Source organism: Epinephelus fuscoguttatus, linkage group LG8 (assembly GCF_011397635.1).
Source record: "Epinephelus fuscoguttatus linkage group LG8, E.fuscoguttatus.final_Chr_v1".
Lineage (NCBI taxonomy): Eukaryota > Metazoa > Chordata > Actinopteri > Perciformes > Serranidae > Epinephelus > Epinephelus fuscoguttatus.
Genome location: NC_064759.1, coordinates 40,854,751 through 40,878,187, shown reverse-complemented (window position 1 = coordinate 40,878,187; position 23,437 = coordinate 40,854,751). Strand labels below are relative to the sequence as shown.

At 40.8% G+C, this 23,437-nt stretch overlaps 1 protein-coding gene across 4 annotated transcripts in view; it reads right to left on the bottom strand.

Annotated features, from left to right (window-relative positions):
• grik2 (glutamate receptor, ionotropic, kainate 2) overlaps positions 1–23,437 on the bottom strand; it is a 450,636-nt gene that overhangs the window by 59,247 nt on the left and 367,952 nt on the right. For all 4 annotated transcript variants that reach the window (XM_049583125.1, XM_049583128.1, XM_049583127.1 and 1 more), the window contains one exon: positions 2,733–2,958. In XM_049583125.1, coding sequence (XP_049439082.1) covers positions 2,733–2,958 — 226 coding nt within the window. The remainder of the gene's footprint in view (positions 1–2,732; positions 2,959–23,437) is intronic.

The following is a 23,437-nucleotide window of genomic DNA, read 5'->3' as shown; positions in this document are numbered from 1 at the left end:
CAATTATTTTCTCCTGGTTGAATAATAAATAATGTCTTGCATCGTGGTTAAAGACAAAAATGAAACCATAACTCCCAAACTTTTTGTCATGATTGAGAAACTAAATCCAACAGATCAAGCTCTGACGTCCAAACCTTAACCTTTCACTGCAATATCAGAGCACTACCCATGCTTTCATTACATAATCCAAAACATCATTAGCATTTTACAAACCTTTGGTAGAACAGGCTCATTGGTAATGCTTTACTTTGCAGGTCTGTAATCTTGGAATAGTTTCCTAACAATTTCAGAGAGCTGTTCTGAAAGGACTATGTAATTTGCTGATGATTCTAGGAAAAATAGAGACATTGTGAAATTGCTACATTTCCATGGAACTGCTCGTGTTACCTGGGCAGTTTTTTGTCACTGCACAGCAGAACAGCTAAACATGCAAAAATGTTAAGATATGTGCCAACTAAGTTTTTACTAATAAAACATAATAAACAAACATATTTTTGTAGAACAAACTGAGCTTTTCTATCAAGGACATTTTTACTCCCCCTTTAATTATCAAATGTTGTGTCTGATGTTGCATTTAGTGCATTAATGCTTTGAAGCTTGGCACATGTATAACTAGGCTACATTAAGCAAAAACAAATGACAACACATGGCTTATAAATTGCAAACTCACTGGACTGTACACACTGAGTGCACCAAAAGGCATCAATACAGCAACCCACTGGTTATATGTGGCTACCATGACAGCTGCAAAGGACCAAAAGGATGCCATTCAAAGAGGACAGCTTTTGTTGCCCGCTACAGCTTCTATCATTGCAACATTAAGAACTACAGCAAACACTTTGACAAGTTAAGAATTTCTGTTTTTCACAGGGCAATTACTTTGTGTAGCCCATAGATAAACACATATGTAGGATATGTTTAGGGCTGGGTATTGGCACTTGATACCTTTAAGGTATTGACTGAAATAACCCAGTACCAAGTAGTACAATAACGTAATGAGCAAATCTGACAGAGTGATAGTTGGGTCCTTTTTTAGTTTTTAATGTATGCTGTTATAAAATAAGTGTCAACCTGAATTTCCTGGTGTGTGCCGGAACTGCAGTTTGGTTTTTGACTCGTGTGGTTTATCCTGCACCAGCTGGCACCTGCGAAAGAGGCAAGACTGTGGGTGTCTCGAGTCAAACAATACCTACATTCCATTCTTCTTACACCAGGGTCCAACCCGGTGTCACTGCAAAGTTGTCAAATACCGCTGCTTGGTCAGTGACTTTCGGCGTCAGACACAAAAAAGCCATCCATTCATGTTAGCATGATTTGATTTTGGATGAGTCCAACAACCTCCGACTTTCACTCAGGAGGCTGGTGTTTGATTACGGTAAGATTGTAAAGCCAAAACCTGTTCTGTTTTCCTAAACCCAACCACCTGCTTTTGTTGCCTAAATCGAAGTACTCGTGTTTGTTGTTGAAGGGAAAAAATATCAATTCATGGTGTTGTACTGACGTAGTGTGTTCATTTTCAAAGAGACTGTATGCAAACTGTACATTTCCTGTAAAAAGTTTTTTTGAAAACAGACAGTACATGTAACAAGCGGAAGCTGACACAGTGTCCCAGAACGTTACCAACCAATGCTTCCAGGGTACCTTGCGTGTCATATATTGACGTGGAAAGTCCATAACCAAACGTCAATATGAGATGAGGTTGGATTGAGAATGTGTTGCGGGGTCTGATCCCAGACCATCTAAGCTCCCGACAGGATCAGCAACTTTCTATCGCTGCCATCATGTTACTGTCCGGCAAATAGTCAGCCCAGTTAGCATGAGATAACACAACAGCAGCAGCTAACATCCAACACCGAGACATTAAGCGGTCCCAACAAACTCACTCCAACGCCAACGTGGATCCATTAATAACCACAACTGTTGCCATTGCGGAGCTTACATCCCTGAAGCAGCAGCTACAACCCATGCAGTCTGTGGTATGGCAAAGTTAAGGACTGTGTATTGACGGAGTTGGCACTTCAGCGTGCTGAGACATTTGAAAGTCTGGCTATATTACACGCCACTTCATTCATATTATGCGTATCAAATAAAGTACTCTATTGATATGGGCATTACTTTAAGGGTACCGGTATTTGCACTGATGTCTAGGGCGACACCTGACTCAGAATTATGTCCATCAAATCAAATTTGGCTTTTCAATACGAATAGTTGACTGTTGAATCCTTTTTTTTCCTGTACAGAGTTTGAAAGTTTAAATGGGGTTCAGCAGGATGTTCAGTGCAACAGTAACATATAGTAAACAAGCTAGCTAACTACACTAAAGACAGACTGGAAATGTACAGCATTTTTGGCATTTTTTGCCAACACAAGATATCAAACAAAAGTCAGAGACTGTATCTTATTTAGCTGCCGTGAGCTGTAAATTCACCACTTCTAAGCAGAAGACAGAAGACAACATTATCGTAAAGTCTGATCAAGCAAAGCCTCTCTTCCTCTGGGCTTGGTCTGAACCAAAGAGCAGCGTGAAAGCAAGGAGCAATTACTCAGTTAACTGATTAATGGAAAATAACTGCTTGACTTGAAGTGGACTGAGGAGTCTCCAGCTTTCAGGGGGTCAGCCCCACTGGTATTGTAACTTTTTAAACAATACCCAGTCCTGTGCATGTTTCCGGCCTAAGAGCCTATGTTTTGCCATAGCAAAGCATTGTGTGTTATAATGGTAGCATACATACCCATTGGGGTGCCAACCCCGTAGGCTTTGGAGTCAATGAGCCCTCCAATCTGGGTGAGGTTGCAGTTGCGCTGGGTGACAAACTCAATAGTGGTGGACTCCATGAGGAATGCGTAGTCTGAGGTGAGCACACGGTGAATGCCTTCGTCAATGTTTTTCACCATCACTGAGTGCCTTCGACTGCTCATGAACTCCCACATCTTATCATACGTGGAGATCTTGGTTTTCTGGGAAGAGAAACAGAACAACACTGTGTGTAAGAAAAGAAAGTACTTAGACACTGTCACATTTATTCATTGTGAAAGCCATACTGTGTTTTGATGAATGTGAAGTTCTAGGTTGGAGGTTAATGAAGAATTATTTTTGTCTCAGCAGTTATGTTCTGAGGGACTCAAAGAAACAATGAAATCCTGAGCACTCAAATCACTCATTTGAGTACTGCCAGTGCACGCAGCTCTATCAAGGCCTGCCGGACCATTTGCATTCAATTATTTTCCAAATTTCATTGGGAAAACACGTCATTTGCTTCAACACAACTATTTTTGCAGCTACAGCAGCACTATATGCCTTCTGTCTGCCTCAGTCATTATCACTTGTGAGGAGAATATAGGCTGAAGCAGACGAGCATGTTAAATAGCAGCAGTGGTGTGATTTTGTATGACCGTACATCTCTGCTGTCTGTGCTGCTGCTATCACCTATAGTTAGGATCAGCAGCAGCGTTGTCACTAACAGTGTGCCTCACTTTCTACACCTGTAATCATGGAGAAAAATCCAAGAGCACATTACTCTCCAGGGGAGCAGATTTGAAGGCATTTTTGAAGCCATTTGAAACCTAATTAAGTCACATCTTCAAGGTCCTGCCCGCCATTATTGTGTGTAATGACTTTTTGTGGCTGGTCGATATTTTAGATCAACTGGGTGATTTGCGGAGTGCCTATCAGAATCTTTCGGAGTCACCCTTGACAAATCAGGCGATTGAGCATGCAAGCTTCAGACTGCTGATAAGGCGAGAGCAGTGGCTGTGAATACACGGAGAGTCAGATAACCACCTACACTCCAAGTCAGGCAGAGAGCCGAGAAGGGCTTCCCAGAGCCTCCACACAGGGATCCAGAGCTGCTTAAACCATATGAGAGATCTTGGAAAATGCAGCGGGTACACATGGATAGCTGTCATAGCGAAATAGTAAACAAGTCCCAAATAATCCATCCATAGCATTGCAGAATGTGCGATGTCCTTTTTGTTTAGTGAAAGCGAATCAGAATATTCTAGCTGCTTCAATAACTAAAATCATGCCAGGTCCAAAAAATGCTCTCCGCTGTCTGATCCTCTCAAGTCATCACCTGCCTGATAAAAGTTTTATGTGCCTGCCTGTGTTAAAGAATGCTGTCCTCTTTTTTCAGTTTCCGTATCTGCAAAAACTGCTGGTTAATCCCGTCATCAAACTGAAGTGGATGTAGATTCAAAATGTTTTAAAATCTGTGGATTTTAGTCAAGCATTTTGTTCTGTATGTCCTTAAATCACAATCACTGTTCACCAGAGCTGAAAGGCCTCCAGCTGTATGTTAGGCAGCAGTGAGTCATGTGGGGTGATGGGGAGGAAAGAGCCAGCCAAAACCACTATCAGCCCTAGTTAGATCAACTTGATGAGTGAGTAATCCTCTCTATTACTGCTCGGGTGAATATTTACACTGTGTATGAACTGGTTTGCGTCATGTAATTGCTTAGCCAAAGACACATTCAAGACTGACAGCGTATGGTGCCTGATCCTTCAGTCTGTAAGTAAATGAGCTTTCAATGCAAAGTTTGTCAAGTTAATATGGGTTTGTAAGGGAAACGTTTTTAATACTTAATGTACTTTGAATATGAATTTTAATACCAAAATATTAACAAAGTCTTGTTACAACTACCATTATGTACAACTGCCCTTGTTGACATTAGCATTATTATTTGCAGTAGCAAATGCATTTAGAATGCTGCAAACATTCACTGTAAAATAGTTCATCTTCCCTAACGCCCACTCTTGGTAACTAGAGCATTAATAACATTTTCATGGTGATGTTCAAGCATCTCAAAGTACTTGGTTAGTTTTAGTGAAAGATGACAGTCTTGCCTGAAGACTGAAAGACATAACAGCTCTGTTATGCATCATGGTGGTAAGATACTCCTATATACTTAACCCAATTGCCACAGAAAATGTTGGCATTGGAGGTTTCTGCAAACAACGGGTATGTTACATTTGTTTGTTATTATGATGCAGATGCATGAAACTATACTGAATGGTTAATGTGTTTAGGCTGAGATTCCACTCCATTTCCACAGAAAACCACTCGATTATGGTTAGGAGATAGTTAAGATCATGTTTTGACTTAAAATATCCAATTTGGGGGACACAATCTATACTGGAAATGCAGCGAGCTTTCAGTAAAAAAAAAAAAGATAGAAAAACAGCCCCCCTCCATCTCCCGTTGACCAGTGTTATTTTTTGACAAAAACTATGACGATAACAACCTTTTTTTCCATGATGAAAATGAGATGATGATGATGAGCTAAAAATAGTAGTAGTATAATAGTATAATCCATGTTTCATTTTCATTGACCAGATGAGACCAAAATGTTCGTGGTGGACTATCGGACATTGAAAGCTGAGAATGGCCATGCTGGCAATTATCTTCAAATGCCACACGAGCAACTGGCTGGTAAACTCCAGTAAATAGTCTGTGCCAGGATGTTTTAATAGCCAGCAAAACCACTCACGCTGAACCTGTGTCAACCATTGGCGCTAGTTGTGAGCTGTGATTCAACAGTAAATAATCAGCTGTGTGTCTGACTGTGGGTGGTGGAGCTGCTGAATGGATTTGTGGAATTTGTTAGTTGCAGCAGTGGCTGTTAGTACACTGAACAAAAATATAAACGCAACACTTTTGCTTTTGCTCCCATTTTTCATGAGCTGAACTCAAAGATCTAAAACATTTTCTATACACACAAAAGATCATTTCCCTCAAATACTGTTCACAAATCTGTCTAAATCTGTGTTAGTGAGCACTTCTCCTTTGCCAAGATAATCCATCCCACCTCACAGGTGTGGCATATCAAGATGCTGATTAGACAGCATGATTATTGCACAGGTGTGCCTTAGGCTGGCCACAATAAAAGGCCACTCTAAAATGTTCAGTTTTATCACACAGCACAATGCCACAGATGTCGCAAGTTTTGAGGGAGCGTGCAACTGGCATGCTGACCACAGGAATGTCCACCAGAGCTGCTGCTCGTGAATTGAATATTCATTTCTCTACCATAAGCCGTCTCCAAAGGCGTTTCCTATATATCCAGCAACTTCACACAGCCATTGAAGAGGAGTGGACCAACATACCACAGGCCACAATCAACAACCTGATCAAGTCTATGCGAAGGAGATGTGTTGCACTGCGTGACGCAAATGGTGGTCACACCAGATACTGACTGGTTTTCTGACCCCCCCCGACCCCCCCAATAAAGCAAAACTGCACATTTTAGAGTGGCCTTTTATTGTGGCCAGCCTAATGCCAAGGCCACACTGCCTGCAAAGCGCAGCGCACTGAAATTCTCGCGCGAGCCGGAGCACTTCCGTTCACATCAGACGTGCATTTCTCTGCGCCGGTCGACAAGCGATTCTGCTCCCAGCTGTTGTTTTTCAATCATGGGTAACTTGACACATTCGCTCGCGGCTCGTGCAGAAAATAGACCAGACGCCAAAATGATCGCTGCAGGGCCGGCGGCGGAGCTGTGCGGCGCGGCCGGTGTGGATGACACAACCGGTTAACATGGGTACCAAAAGGAAACTGGCTTCACTTCTCGGTGCTTCGAGGCTATTCGCGGCGCTTCCGCGGGTGGTATGGCCCTGGCGTAAGGCACACCTGTGCAATATTCATGCTGTCTAATCAGCATCTTGATATGCCACACCTGTGAGGTGGGATGGATTATCTTGGCAAAGGAGAAGTGCTCACTAACACAGATTTAGACAGATTTGTGAACAATATTTGTGAGAAATGGTCATTTGTGTATATACAAAATGTTTTAGATCTTTGAGTTCAGCTCATGAATAATGGGAGCACAAACAAAAGTGTTGCGTTTATACTTTCTGTTCAGTGTAGTTAGCCCTGCCTGTTAGCCCCTGAATGGCAGCACAGCAAGCAGCCACCGGCCGCCGAACTTCACATCTGTTGATCCCCGCTGGACTCCACTCAGTTCAGTCTCAAGAAGGTTTATGGGTTGATAGCTGTTTGGAGGCTCAGTTATCTGTGAGTGTAGCTGTAAAACAGTCTGAGCTCAGATCAGTTTTCTCTGACAGAGTTGAATGTTTATTTTCAATTACCTACTCTGTGAGAAGACACAAGTTTAAACCTCCAGACTATCATGTTGCATGAATTTTCGACTAAAACATTTCGAGCTTTCGTCAACTTAAACTAGACTAAAACTATGAAGAATAAAAATGACTTAAATGTGACCAAAACTGATAACCATTTTTCGTCTCAAGACTAAGCTAAATCTAAAATAGCTGCCAAAATTAACTCTGCCAATAACAAAGTCAGCTCATATATTACATCACTTTAGACATGTTGATACGATACAAAAATGTCATGTATCCACAGTTTGCAGAAATGTACAGCGCCAAAACTTTCCTCTGGCAACTGGGTTGAAATACTAACTACATACAAAGGCTACTTGCAAACAACAGCATCTGATATGAAGCACTTAATGACAGATCAAAGGTAACCTTACTTTATGGCCAGATCTTTGTTCTGGTAGCAATACATCTGTCAAAAAAAAAAAAACAGTCAGAACCTTGACAGCTTCCAGAGGGGAGACTTTATTAGGTTATCACTACCTTTGGCCAAATATTACAAAGAGATACAAAACAATAAATAAACTCATCACTTTTGGTGAGTCTGGTGAAACTTTTTTTTAAGTTTTTGTTTGTTCCTTTACAACTTTTGTTTGTCACTGCATAAAAAAATGGCTGTAGGGGGGTATCTCCTAAATCCACTTAAGTCCAAAATCTTGTTTTTGTAGCTGACATAAAGGAAAAATCTGTCTCACAAATATCTGTAATTAGGAAGGACAGTGAAGTCTTCACTGCATGCTGATGGACAGAGGGATACTCAGCAAAAATTTTAAGAGACATCTGTCCAGTAGATGACACTACCCAGACAACCCGTTCTCATTCCAAGGCAGTCAAATACCTATGCTTTGTCACGTCCCACGACACCTCATTGCGACACAGAGCACCCCTTAGTGTGTCTACATGAGACGAGGACTACATAAATGACATAACATTGCGTTAAAAACAGGGGACGTAGGTAAGTAAGTCAGGTAATGTTATGCGAACACAACATTGACTTTTGGTTTCAGACAGAAATGAACTGTGGTCACCTAGGTGAAAGTCTTGTTTTGTTTGACCCATCCACCACCATTTCCTCCCATCCTACACCGACTTTCATACTCTTTTCACTACATCAGGTGCTCTCAATGTCAAGTATTGCCACTGGTGGGTTTACATTGGAGTTAGTCGAAAGCCCAGTGCATCTCAGCTCATCTCATCTCATTGAATGTTATATGTTAGCAATAATGTTGCAACTGTGCAAGTTGCACTTGTGAAACTTAACAGGTGTGTAGTTTAGATCAAAGTGAAGGCTGATGGGTGTGGTCTGAGCAAGTAGGCCAGAAGTATGGGGGTAGGAAGTAGTAGCCATCAGCAGCACTTCAGAGACGTGGCTCACCTGCAAATTGCAGCAGAAATGGAGGTCAGCCAACACTGATTTCATTTTAACCCAAAGGGACTGTGGGAAGAACTGGTGATGGATGGCTCTGTAGTGTTATGCATTTGTTCTGTTGATTGTCCTTCTATTCCTGCTAATGATCTTCTGAGACAGCCCTGCTAGAAACACCTATGTTCAGTTCTTGTGGTTGCATGACTGTTAAATGTTAGCAATAATGTTGCAACTGTGCAAGTTGCACTTGTGAAACTTAACAGGTGTGTAGTTTAGATCAAAGTGAAGGCTGATGGGTGTGGTCTGAGCAAGTAGGCCAGAAGTATGGGGGTAGGAAGTAGTGAAGTGCTCTTGAATATCACTGATTGACTGATGATTATTTGGCCCGTTTATTGCTGTGCTAGTTGCTTTCGAGGGTGTATACAAAGCATGCTTATCAGTGGTAAATTTAAAGGTGACACTTTGCTTTAAAGCTTGATGACAGGTCTGTTAAGCTTATTTTTTTTTAACTGTGATAGAGTGGCTTTCTTTTTACTACATCAGGTGCTCTCAATGTCAAGTATTGCCACTGGTGGGTTTACACTGGAGTTAGTCGAAAGCCCAGTGCATCTCATTAACACATTACAGGGTGCCTTTTGCATTGATATCACAAGTTGAGTGGCGTGACAAAGTGTCTGTATTTGACAAACTAGGCATGAGAACCGGCTGGCAGAAAGCAAATGGTGAGAATCGCAATCTGACATCTAATCCACACACAATAATTGAATGTGTACAAAATAATACAGGATGAAAGCGGACCATAAGCCATGAAACACACACATGTCCAGATCAATCATGTTACATACATTACTGACAGAAGATAAAGTCAAACACACTGACCAGGGCAGAATTGCACACACATTGGCATTTTACGTTGATTTCATGTATTCCTATATATTTCATTGCAAAATTAGAAATGGTGACGTTTAGCGGGTATGTTTAACATGTTCACAATATTAGCATGTGAACATTTCCTAATTAGCATAAAGCACAAGACAACAAGTAAAAAGACAACAATGCGTTTTGCATTCATTCAGACAAAAAGTGTTGGACAAATGAACATTTTGGAAAGTCGAAGTATCTCTGTTATTACAACTCATTCCGAGGGGAACATGAATGTATGTGCCAAAGTTGTTTGGACATTTCAATGCATAACAAAACATTTTTGACCTTGCATTGTGACCTTGTTGTTGTGTGGGAACCATGAATCTCTGTACAGAATTTTCTACCAATTTTTCTTGTAGGTGCTGGAGTATTTCACTGGGCAGCACATTTATCTTTACCAACATTTCTGGCAATCTGCCCAAGAGCTGTCAAGTCATTTCACTCAAAACCAGAAAATATCATCAGGGCACTAGAGGATAAGTCAGAGGATCATCATGATCTGTAGGATTTATTTATTGGTGACCATGAATGACTGTACAAATTTTCAAGGAAACCCATTTAATATTTGTCCAGACCTGTAATTCTGGAGAGTGAGCAACCAAGCAGATCCATGCAGATAGCACCACTACTAAATAAGTCAATGTAGACTCGCAGCATAAGACAGGGCGTGATGCCTTTGTCAATAATCAGCCAAAACCACCATGGGTTTAATTCACGCAACCATCAACCCCAAGCTTTTTAAAGTTGTCAAATGATGACATCAGGCTATACATATCACTGTCACTTTGTTTCAGAGTACAGAACTACTGCCCATTTCCCTTGACCAATACCAAAGTGAATGGCAAGATACCTCGACAACCAAGTGACCTGTGAAATGTGCAGAAAATATGCAACCCAGTCACCAGAATAAAATCTTGGCATTGTACGTTTTTGCAAACAACAGATATGTGACATTTCCACATTTTACGTGTATCATATTAAGATTTCTAAAGTAGTGTAGTTCTGATTACATGTAAATGAGCTGGGTTTCTCATCGAGACATGGAGGGGATGATGGATGGCATAACCAAGCAACAGACCAGCAGGTGTCTTTCAATGACATGTTGGGCCATTTCCAGCCATGTTTGTGGTGACCAAGCAGGGTATTTTCAGCCTAAACATGAGCTTTACCAAAGTCTAACCAAGTACTTTGAGGTTAATGTGTGGTTAGGTTTAAGCACACAATGTTGCCACAACATAAAATTGAAAATTAAAATGTATAAAAATGTGACGTTTTAACATATCCACTACATAGAAAATGTACAAATTTAAAAAAAAACATCTGTGATTTGCAGAAACTTACAATGCCAATATTTATCCTGGCAATTGGGTTTCATGATCCCCAAAGAGAAAACTCTTCGCCCTAATGACATCTGTTAGCTGTAATCTTCCACCATCTAATATCAGAACTAATTGGATTTGTTTAATGAACTCACTTAAAAGCACATACCCAGTGTGCAGCCTCGTCTGTCCTTATAACTTGGTGCAGGTGATAGCAGGAAACATCAGATTGGTAGTAAATAAGCAAAATACACTGCACACAAAAGGGCTGAAATGCTTCTTCTTTTAATTTAATCTTCATTTGAAGATGTTACAAACAACGCATTTCGCCCATGCCATCATCACCTAATGAAGCCATGGGCACATGATGATGGATTTATTTTATCTTATATTCCTTTATTGTTTTCTACATTACCCAGCAGCAGAGTTTTTGGCTTGGAGTGGGCCTTTAATATATTTTGTTGTACAACCATTTTTTTTACCCAGTACTGGAAAACTAGTTCAAATGCAGTTTTCAGCCATCAGCAGCACTTCAGAGACGTGGCTCACCTGCAAATTGCAGCAGAAATGGAGGTCAGCCAACACTGATTTCATTTTAACCCAAAGGGACTGTGGGAAGAACTGGTGATGGATGGCTCTGTAGTGTTATGCATTTGTTCCGTTGATTGTCCTTCTATTCCTGCTAATGATCTTCTGAGACAGCCCTGCTAGAAACACCTATGTTCAGTTCTTGTGGTTGCATGACTGTTAAATGTTAGCAATAATGTTGCAACTGTGCAAGTTGCACTTGTGAAACTTAACAGGTGTGTAGTTTAGATCAAAGTGAAGGCTGATGGGTGTGGTCTGAGCAAGTAGGCCAGAAGTATGGGGGTAGGAAGTAGTGAAGTGCTCTTGAATATCACTGATTGACTGATGATTATTTGGCCCGTTTATTGCTGTGCTAGTTGCTTTCGAGGGTGTATACAAAGCATGCTTATCAGTGGTAAATTTAAAGGTGACACTTTGCTTTAAAGCTTGATGACAGGTCTGTTAAGCTTTTTTTTTTTTTTTTAACTGTGATAGAGTGACTTTCTCTTGGTTTTCCAGTATCTTGTGTGTCTTTATGTCCTAGCTACTGAGCAACGAAGACATTCTAATAAGCATTCAGAGCACAAGCTCTTGACACAGCATTCTGCTCAGTTTCTGTTTTACGCAGAAAACATACATTTAAATTCCTAACACAAACCTTAAGACAACTTCCGATTCAGAGAAATCCCCTGCAGGCCCTGTCAGACCGCAATACCACCCTTCACAGAAAATCCAGCTTCTCGTCTGAAAACAACACAGTAATTGTTCTATTTGCTTCACTTCTCTGAGCTGTGCGAAGAAAGAAGGGGAGTGGTTCGGGTCAGCAAGTCCTGAAATATCACGTAACAGCTTACAGTAGCTAAGGAGCCCATTTTCTGGCCAACAGTGCAGAGTCAACAAAATAACAAATCAAACTAAAGCTGCGCTCCAGGACCTTGGGGAAAAGGAAAACAAAAGTGCACAGTAATCATCCCAGTTCTGTAAAATCAAATCACAGACTTAAACAGGGCAGACTCATTTAACATGATAATGTTGTTAGAGATGCAAGACTATATTTACTTTATGATATTCATCAAGATGAGTGTAGAGTGTAGAATATGGTCCTGTGAGATTCACTGTTAACATTTCCAAAGTTCTTTAAAGAATAACTTTTTGGGTTAGTAAATTATATGAACAGTCATGGTATTAAGCTATGATGGGGTGGGGGGCTGGTGGTCAGTGTGTGTCCGGGGTCAGAATGCATTTGTGAAGGTGGTCTTGCATGCACACAAGGGTTTGCAACTTAAATTTAGTAATTATTACATCCTGTGTTGAAGACCCTGTAAACCTAGTTGCAGAATTTTTTGGTCTCCAGTGTTTAATGTCACAAAGCTATCAATATCTAAAAACAGGTATCTGCATATGTATGCAGAATCTGTAGGCAAGGGGACAAGATTTTGGTGTCAGATGTATTCTGGTTTCCCTTTGTAACCCATTTGAAATCCAAGTAGTGTTGACCAATCACGTTTGAGCTGCAGATCATGGGAAGAGGCAAACACATTGGCTGAAAATTGGCTGAATCTGCAACTTCGCCACAGACTGATGTGTTTCCAGTTTTTAATAAGAAGAGCTGAAATGGTAAGCAGTGTGCATGTGTGATCAAGCCTGTGCATGCCTGTTTATTCTTCCTGTCAATGTGACTATGTCTTGGTTAATGTGTTCTGAGCACATTTATTTTAGTAAAACTGAGTGAGCTCACACAATGTGGTTTAGCTTTTGTGCATAGTATTAAGCATGTCTGTGCGTGTGTGTGTGTGTGTGTTTGTGTGTGAGTGTAGCCTTGAATTGCCATTAACAACACAGACTCTGTTGGTCCTTGTCAAGACTCGGTGTGCGCTGCTTGCCAAAGTGTTTTGCATATCTTTTTCAAAGGGCCCTAATCAAAAGAATGCACAGAGCGGAGGGACATAGCACACGATTTTTAGCAGCACAAACAACAACTTTGCTTTTGTATAGCATTCTCTCATGCCATATTTTACACATACTGTTTATGATATACTGTTGACACTAAACACAAGTAGCTAGGAAAACCAATTTTGCACTCAGTCACTTGTAGTATATTTGTAAAGAACATGTTAGAAATGCACTAATAATGAGAATTTGTGATTCATTTATTTTGCGGGGGAGCACAAATAATTACAAAAAAATATTAGAACCAACTGAGACCAAGAATACTTAAATGAAAATATTAAATACCCCAAAACAATGGTTAATTGCTGATAATCATGACTGCTTTTACAAATGAGTATGATCACTGTTACAACTACCTTTTTTTTAAGAAACTGTATAAAACAGATTCATTAAATGTGGCTGTAGCCATATCCAGCAATCTGTCCTTACATCCATGGGATATCACGCTAAATTCTCTCAGGCCAACAAGTCTTCCAATCAGAACAGTGAAATGGGTCATTTGTTACTGCCATCTGAAAAAACATGTTTGGATATTCTCTGATCTGTTGCCCCTCTGTAGTATGGGGGCAGCCCTCCATTCCGAAACCCTGCCGTTCTGAACCACCCTGACTCCGAAACTGATTTTCAAGTCCATATCAAGTTTCCTGCATCAAACACTGCCGCCCGCTCTCCGGCCACACTCACACAATTCTGAAATTCGTTGTACTACAAAAGCTTGAAATGAACGTTCAAATCATTGTTTTTTGTTGAAAATATGTCACTGCCTTCATTTATTATGTATAATTTCGCTAGCAGCAAACACATTTAAAGGAGATGCTTGTGCAGTCTTTTTACACGCGCTGTCCGTGGTGATGAAATCCCCACTCCCAGCTGCACTCACACCGGGGACACGTATAATTTTTCATCTTCTAACCGCTTCATCCTCTTGAGGGTCGCGGGGGGGCTGGAGCCTATCCCAGCTAACATCGGGCGAGAGACAGGGTACACCCTGGACAGGTCGCCAGACTATCACAGGGCTGACACATAGAGACAAACAACCATTCATGCTCACATTCACACCTATGGACAATTTAGAGTTATCAATTAACCTAGTTCCCAATCTGCATGTCTTTGGACTGTGGGAGGAAGCCGGAGTGCCCGGAGAGAACCCACGCTGACACGGGGAGAACATGCAAACTCCGCACAGAAGGGCTCCCACGCCCGAGATCGAACCGGCAACCCTCTTGCTGTGAGGCAAGAGTGCTAACCACCACACCACTGTGCCGCCCACGTATAATTTTTATGGTGTCTATTTTTCTATGATTTACAGACTTTTGTCCTCCATAGATATCAGTAATATAGTAACAGGGATGCAATTTCTGAGGCCAACTGGGTCAGTCAAGATCAAATAATTATATTCATCTATTCATATTTTTAGATTCAGGGTTAATTTTGAATGACTTCAGCAGCTTTGATGCAGTTTTTTTGTTTGTTTTCAGTTGTAATTATAAATAATCCTTACAATTCTGGTATACACCTCTGACTGGCTTCTTCTCCATAGCAAGGGGTAGGCTCATGTGTATTGCAATATGATGTTGTTTCTCAGAAACAAAGTTGGAATAATTGATTGCCATAACAGCAGTCTATGTTTTTCTTTTACATTAATAAGGAGACTCCTGTGTTTCTATTAGGGATGTATCCCAATCCAAATATGTTATTCAGGAAAGCACAAATAATGTGATGTAAACACATATTAATTCTACCTGAGGTTGCTTATTTTTATTTGGGGAAGAATCATGATTGAAACCTGTCAGCAGCCGTATTGTTTCTTCAAATCAATTCATATCATTGTGGATGGCCACAAGAAAAAAATCTGTTTGCAACATCTCTCCCCCTTTCACACTTGTCTGTCCTATCCATTAAAGGCTAAAAATGTCCCCAAAAATATCTTTAAAAAAAAAAAAAAAAAACACTGTTTCACATTGACATGATAGGCTGTTATAGTTTAAGGGCATTGGGTGAAAACGCAGCAGGACAACAACTAAAGTTATGGCAGCAGAAGCCCGAGTAGGGCAGACAGGAGAGGTGGTGGACGGGTCCAACAACAACCGACTTGCAACCGGGAGGCCAGTGTTCACTTCCTCTAAGATTATGTGGCCAAACCCTGTTCTTTTTTCCTAAACCCAACCAAATGCTTTTGTTGCCTAAACCTATTTTTATTACTTTCACTATTATTTGAGTCACTGTGTCTGTTCATGTGCCAGCCGACATGTTGTTGTAGTCACACAAAAGCATCAGTTGATGGCAGGAGCTACATTTGAAGCGCTATATGTAAACTATCAATTACAGTATCTTCCACAGAAAGTTCTGACAAATGTTTCAGAATAAAAGCCTATTTAGAAAATGGAGGGATTCTCTCAGCCGAGGTTATATGGGGCTTTTAATTTGAAATTTGAAATGATGGTGCGATATGTTAACTTTATAAAGACAACAGGAGCGGATAAAAAGTAAGTATATAAACACACAGAGTGATTAATAAATAGCGGACCGTCTATAATGTAGTTTGTTTCAAATGAAGCTGGGAGGCTCTGCAGTTGTGGTGAGTAAAAGCCCCGCCGCTATTTGTTAATGTTATTACTTTATGTCCAACCATGAGGATGTACCATTGTTTGCTAGCTTGATGCTAATGACAGTAACGTTAACTCAGCGGGTTGACAAAGTGCCTCTGCTGTTTATCATTTCCCCCTTTTACTCTGTGTGGTAACATCCCTAGAGGAAATATTAAAAATGCTGGGGTGTTGTTGTCATACAGTTGTCTACGGCAGCAGATCGTTCTGTGTTTCTACTGGTCAAGTGACGGCTGTGATGGGAGAATTGGATCTCAGTGAAGGGCAAGTGGTCCATAACTTTAATTTTGGAGACAAAAAAATGTAGGCTTAGCGCCCTGTGGTCCATTGCCCAATAGGAAATGTAGAATACTCAAAAGTACTTTAAACGTGCTTGAGTTACTTTTCTCAGGGAGTAACGCTGGAAGTACTTTAAAAGTAACTGAGTTACTTTACTCAGGGAGTAACGCAGTAAAGTACTTTGATTACTTTTAAAGTAACCCTTACCCAACACTGGTCATGACGCCAAGAAGAGGACATTATCGGAGCCGTACCTCTCTGTCGCCGGTGAACCTAATCTTGCACTGCAAACTACTATGGCCGCCGTATCTGACAGGAATATGTATTCCTGTCCGTGTCTGTGACCCCCGTTCAACCCACAACCAGCGGGATTCGCCTTTCTTTTCTGCTGCTGGTTGAAATCTGTACTAGCACAGTGTGCTGAATGATTTATTTTGCTCGCACAAAACTATTTTTAGTCGCAAATGCGAGTGCAGTGACGGACGGAGTAAAATATCGCCACACTGCCAACATTTTACTCCGTCCGTCACCGCACACTGCTTGATTGCGTTACCAAAACACGTCACTATTATTTGGCCTTGCTTTTCACTTATTCCACCGAATACCGAATGTGTGTTTTTTTGCAGTATTCGGCCGAATATATTCTGTTACCGAATATTTGGTGCATCCCTACCTAAACCCAACCACGCGTGTGTGTTGGCATAACGTAACCATGTACGTTTGTTGTTTAAGGATAAAAATATCTATTCCCTGTGTTGTACCGACGTAGTGCATTTATTTTGAAGGACACTGTATGCAAACTGTACATTTTCCCTTGAAAACTAGGGATGCACCGAATATTCGGTAACCAAATATATTTGGCCGAATATTGCAAAAAAACACACATTCGGTATTCGGTGGAATAAGTTAAAAGCAAGGCCGAATAATAGCGGCGCGGTTTTGATAACGCAATCAAACAGCATGTCGTGACGGGCGGGGTAAAATGTCGGCAGTGTTGTGATCCGCCCGTCACCGCACTCGCATTTGCGACTAAAAATAGTTTTGAGCGAGCAAAATAGGCTCAAATCCTTCAGTGCGCTGTGCGAGCAGCCTACAGATTTCAACCAGCAGCAGAAACGAAAGGCGAATCCCACCGATTGTGGGTTGAACGGGGATCACAGACACAGACAGTAATGTATTCCTGTCAAGTACGGCGGCCATCGGCTTACCAGCGACGGGAAGTCGGCTCCAATAATAATATTATCCAATAATAATAATATTTAGATTGCTTCTCCCGAATTTCTCTTCAAGAATTGACCGCAGTGATTTCTTCATCAACGTGTCTCTTAGACCCCATCCCAACTAGGGTACTTAAGGAGGTCTTACCTTTAGTTAACACTCATATATTAGATATGATCAATATATCCTTATTAACAGGCTATGTACCACAGTCTTTTAAGGTAGCTAATAATTAAACCTCTTCTAAAAAAGCCCACCCTGGATCCAGAGGTGTTAGCCAACTATAGACCAACATCTAATCTTCCCTTTCTGTCAAAGATCCTTGAGAAAGTAGTCACAGACCAGCTGTGTGATTTTCTCCATGATAATAATTTATTTGAGGAATTTCAGTCAGGATTTAGAGTGCATCATAGCACTGAGACAGCACTAGTTAAAATTACAAATGACGTTCTGATTGCTTCAGACAAAGGACTCGTCTCTGTACTTGTTTTACTAGATCTTAGTGTGGCGTTTGACACTATTGACCATCAAATTCTACTGCTGAGACTGGAACACTTAATTGGCCTAAAAGGTTCTGCACTAAGCTGGTTTAAATCTTATTTATCTGATCGTTTTCAGTTTGTTGACGTTCATAATGAATCATCCGTACGTACTTAAGTTTGTTTTGGAGTTCCGCAAGGTTCTGTGCTTGGACGAATCCTATTTACTCTATATATGCTTCCTTTAGGTAACGTTGTTAGAAATCACTCTGTAAATTTCCATTGTTATGTGGATGATACACAGTTGTATTTATCAATGAAGCCAGAAGAAAGCAATCAATTAACTAAACTCCATAACTGCCTTAAAGACATAGAAACCTGGATGAGCACCAATTTCCTGATGTTAAATTCAGACAAAACTGAAGTTACTGTTCTTGGTCCCAAACAACTCAGAAACTCTTTATCTGATGACATAGTTTCTCTAGATGGCATTGCTCTGGCCTCTACCACTACCGTAAGAAACCTCGGAGTAATATTTGATCAAGATTTGTCTTTTAATTCTCATTTAAAACAACCTCACGGACTGCATTTTTTCATCTGCATAATATTGCGAAAATTAGGCCTATCCTAATGATGCAGAAAAATTGGTCCACGCTTTTGTTACCTCAAGGCTGGATTACTGTAACTCTCTATTATCAGGTAGCTCTAGTAAGTCCTTAAAAACTCTCCAGCTAATTCAGAATGCAGCAGCACGTGTACTAACAGGAACTAAGAAACGTGATCATAGTTCTCCTGTTTTAGCTTCTCTGCACTGGCTCCCTGTAAAATCCAGAACTGAATTTAAAATCCTACTGTTAACTTATAAAGCTCTAAATGGTCAAGCTCCGTCATATCTTAGAGAGCTCATAGTGCCATATTATCCCACCAGAACACTGCGCTCTGAGAACGCAGGGTTACTCGTGGTCCCTAAAGTAGATCAGGAGCCAGAGCCTTCAGCTATCAGGCTCCTCTCCTGTGGAATCATCTTCCTGTTACGGTCCGGGAGGCAGACACCATCTCCACATTTAAGACTAGACTTAAGACTTTCCTCTTTGATAAAGCTTATAGTTAGGGCCGGCTCAGGCTTGCCCTGTACCAGCCCCTAGTTAGGCTGACTTAGGCCTAGTCTGCCGGAGGACCCCCTATAATACACCGGGCACCATCTCTCCTTCTCTCTCTCTCTCTCATGTCCTATTACTGCATCTTGCTAACTCGGCCATTCTGGATGTCACTAACTCGGCTTCTTCTCCAGAGCCTTTGTGCTCCACTGTCTCTCAGATTAACTCATATCACAGCGGTGCCTGGACAGCGTGACGTGTGTGGTTGTGCTGCTGCCGTGGTCCCGCCAGATGCCTCCTGCTGCTGCTGCCATCATTAGTCATTAGTCATACTTCTACTGTTATTATACACATATGATTATTATCACACATGTATACTGCCAGATACTAATATATACTTTCAACATATTGTACCACAGTAGCCAGAACTATAACTATAATATTATTACTTTCATTACTGTTGTTGTAAGCTACTGTCATTACCGTCTGTCCTGCATCTCTCTCTCTCTCTCTCTCTCTCTCTTTTTCTGTCTCATTGTGTCATACGGATTACTGTTAATTTATTATGTTGATCTGTTCTGTACGACATCTATTGCACGTCTGTCCGTCCTGGAAGAGGGATCCCTCCTCAGTTGCTCTTCCTGAGGTTTCTACCTTTTTTTTCCCCCCTGTTAAAGGTTTTTTTGGGGAGTTTTTCCTTATCCGCTGTGAGGGTCTTAAGGACAGAGGGACATTGTATGCTGTAAAGCCCTGTGAGACAAATTGTGATTTGTGATATTGGGCTTTATAAATAAAATTGATTGATTGATTGATTGATTGAATAATATCCTCTTCTTGGTGTGTGGACTGCCCAGAAGTACCTGAACAGCTGAGCCAGCCAAACACAGGTATGTGATGTGTCAGAGGAGAAACGAGCCATTCACGGCCCACAAACCTCACCGCACTTTAGGGACTGTTCGTTACTTATGAAGAGACTTGTCAGGAGAGGAGGGTGGCTGGTTGATTCTTATTTTATTTATTTATTTATTTTATTTTGATCCCCCCTATGTTCATCACTCACTGATGCTGTTTTTGAAGTATGAATAAGTCAATAAGTAATTTATTCCATTGAAATATCATTGATGTATTATAGAAAAGTGATTTATCTTTTCATAAATGACAAAAGGCACATCTGCCTCATTTTCGCTGTGGTATCGTGATACTACTCAGAACCATGATATTTTCATTGGTATCGTACAGTGGGATCCAAATTTGGTACTGTGACAACACTAATCTGGAGGGGGTTCATCTTCAAAAACTAATGAAAAACTAAACAACGATATTCGGTATTTGGTACTCGGTATTCGGCTAAGCATTTAATATTATTCAGCTTCGGCTTCGGCCACAAATTTTAATTTCGGTGCATCCCTATTGAAAACACAAGTGTATTTTGAAAACAGATAATACATGTAACAGGCAGAAGTTGGCACAGCACCCCAGAACATCAACAACCAACTCACTTAGGGTATCTTGCACATCATATGTCAACGTGGAAAGTCCATGACCAAATGTCAATATGCGATGAGGTCGGAGTGAGAATGTGTTGATGACACATTATTGAAAAGTGATTGCTATATAGTGGCAAAATGGTCAGGACTGAGACAAGGACAGACACAGCATTCACCAAGATGTGTGTCTGTCTTAGAGAGCAAGAAACAGAGAGGTGGAGAAAAGTGGGGGAAATAAGGTGGGAGGTGGACTACTTTGCACAATGTTTCCCTAAAATTATTATTAACTATTTATTATGTATTGATAGTTAATTAATATTTTCTAGTCAGCTTTTCTGAACTTGCCCGGGATCTACAGGTGGGTCGACCCACGGCACACAACATGGTTCCTGGCTATCACTCAGGGAAAGTCAAGAGTAGGGAGAGAAAAGCATGGTGTGGCAGCTGGATTTCTTTCAAAACCCCACCACCAAAAAAGAAAACAAAGCTGAAACCTGTATTTTTAGAAATAAAAAGAAAAACCTTAAAATGGGAATTTACAATGGAAAAAAATCTTAACCCTCTAAAGTCCCGACTCAGTTAAATGCTGTGAAAAAGGACTGACTTGGATTAATTCATCCTTATAAATAAATGCAATATGATGCTATTTCACACTTTGTTTCATAAAGCCAGGAACTGGCACGAAAATAGACCAGTTTTTTCTTATTCCCTCTCTCCCTCCCCTCTTTCTCTCCCCTCTCTCAGGTATCAAGCACATCATCTCAATAAGCTTTATCTGCTTGATCTAATCACCATGCTGGACGTGTTCTTCCCATTCCTCTTATGGCTAATGCAAAACAATTCAGGCTTGTATAGCCTGGGGACATGGAGCTCAGCACCACAGTAGAGGGCTAGTGTCTCTACCGCGCACTCTGCCACTCATCACCACATTCTACACACAAGGTGAAAAACCAGCAATGCATTTAATAAGATGTGATTTTATTAGCTAACAAGCAAGACACAGCACTGGTGTGTGTTTGCTTATTAAATTATTCAGTGTTATTGTAGCGACAGTCCACAGGGAATGTCTCTGCTAGGAAGACGAGTGACATGCCTCAATGCTTCAGAGACTGTCCCATGCAGACATTTACATAATTAGAAACCATTAGACTTGTATTTTACAGCACAAGTCAATAATTACCCAAACAGTAGGTATTTTGTCATTTCTTCCTGGGTTTGAATAGTGATTGTGATGCGTGCACACATCATCTGGGAGTATGTTGTACTTAATCAGCTAAGACTGATGATAATCAAAACACTCCATCTATCATCACAGTTGTGCGATTTAAACACCACAGACAGGGTGTGTGGACAGAATATGTTTACTCATGGAGGACAAATGCCCTCTGCATCTGCCTGGAATCATTCATACTCATTCATCAAAGAATGAAAGCAAAGGACTATGTGTTACAAAAAGAGCATGTAGAGACAACTGCTGGATCATTAATATGTTAAAAGGTGGTGTTCAGAGAGCAGGATATGTATTTGTATAACTTAGTTATGTATTTATTCTCTCAATACATAGTATTTTTGTCTTTTATGACCAGAGATAATACTTTTTATTCACAAGTCTTCAAAACCTTGTCCTGCCCCTTGGTGTGCAATAGTGATGCATAGGGCACCTTTTAGCGTCTCTCTCATGCTTTTTCCAACAAATTAGCTTAGTTCTTGAATCAACTCTGTTCAGGATTCTTGGAACTTTGGCTCTATCTACCAGTTTTGCATCGAACAATAGCAATCAAGGATGTGTCATCAACAGAGAGGATTGCACAATGCATAATGGAAATAACCAGTTGTAGCAAAATCGCAGATTACATTCATTACCTGCTACCTTTAGTACTACTACTACAGAATAAAAGGCAGCTAACTCTAACTACGAAGCATTGTTAAGATGATCAAATTTGATTATCAAGAGGAAGTCGTGACAAGGTTTCCATAGGTGAACCTGTGGAAGGGTCATTTACCCCAAAAAACAAGCATGAACAGCTATTAATGAGACCACTGCACAAGCTTTTTTCCCCCCCAGTGATTTCCCACCTGACTCCTCCATCCTCTCTTTACAACCATTAGATCATCACTGATGTGATGACTAAACAGTTCAAAATTAGGTGTGGAATCAGAAACGGAACTAGTGCTGCCCGATTTGATAAAAACGTACGATTGGGATTTGAGTGGACAATATCGCGATTTGCGATTGCGATTACAATATAATTACAATAAAATATAATAAATAAATGGTATCATTAGTCTTCTTGCTTCATTCAGTGTTTCCCCTAAGTTACATTAGGGGGTCACTGACCTGACCTGACATAGTTATTGTTATGGACAGTGTGTCAGTGACCATCAACAGACTGCGCACAGTCAAACACACTGCTCGCACAGCAGCGCAACACGGCACTGTACCTACAGCAGAGAGAGCCTGTGTTGCATTCAGGCGTTGTCACGTAAATAACAAATTCCAGCGAGTGAACAGGCTGTAGCACAACAAAGCAGCATGTCAAGTGGGCCAAACCCAAGCAAAATTGCTCAATTTTTGATTTTTTATCATATAGTTTGTTATGGAGGCTGAGATTTCCCCGTGACACTTACAAATGTTTGTGTAACTGTGCTTGGATGTTGTTGTATGAGGCTCTGGCGGCTTTCAGTTGTCTCTTTGTCTTGAACACGGCTCGGCTTTCTCTCGCATGCATTCTTCCTACTTTTCTCTGTGCTGTGCTGTCTCAAGTGCTGATATAGATGTGGCCGTGTTGCCACGGGACGTGGCGACTTTAGCTTTAAAACTTTTACACAGCACGTCTTTCTGTTCAATGTTGCTGTACCTGAATCCAACGTACTGCCATGTAATAGATGTTGTGTTTTTTTTGCCACCAACTCAGCTTGTTCTTGGTAGGGATGGTTACCGAACTCCGGTATTGAACGAGCTCCGGGGCTACATTCTTCAAGACTGCAGTATTGATAAGCTCTGACCTTAATGGTTCTGCTATTGGTACTT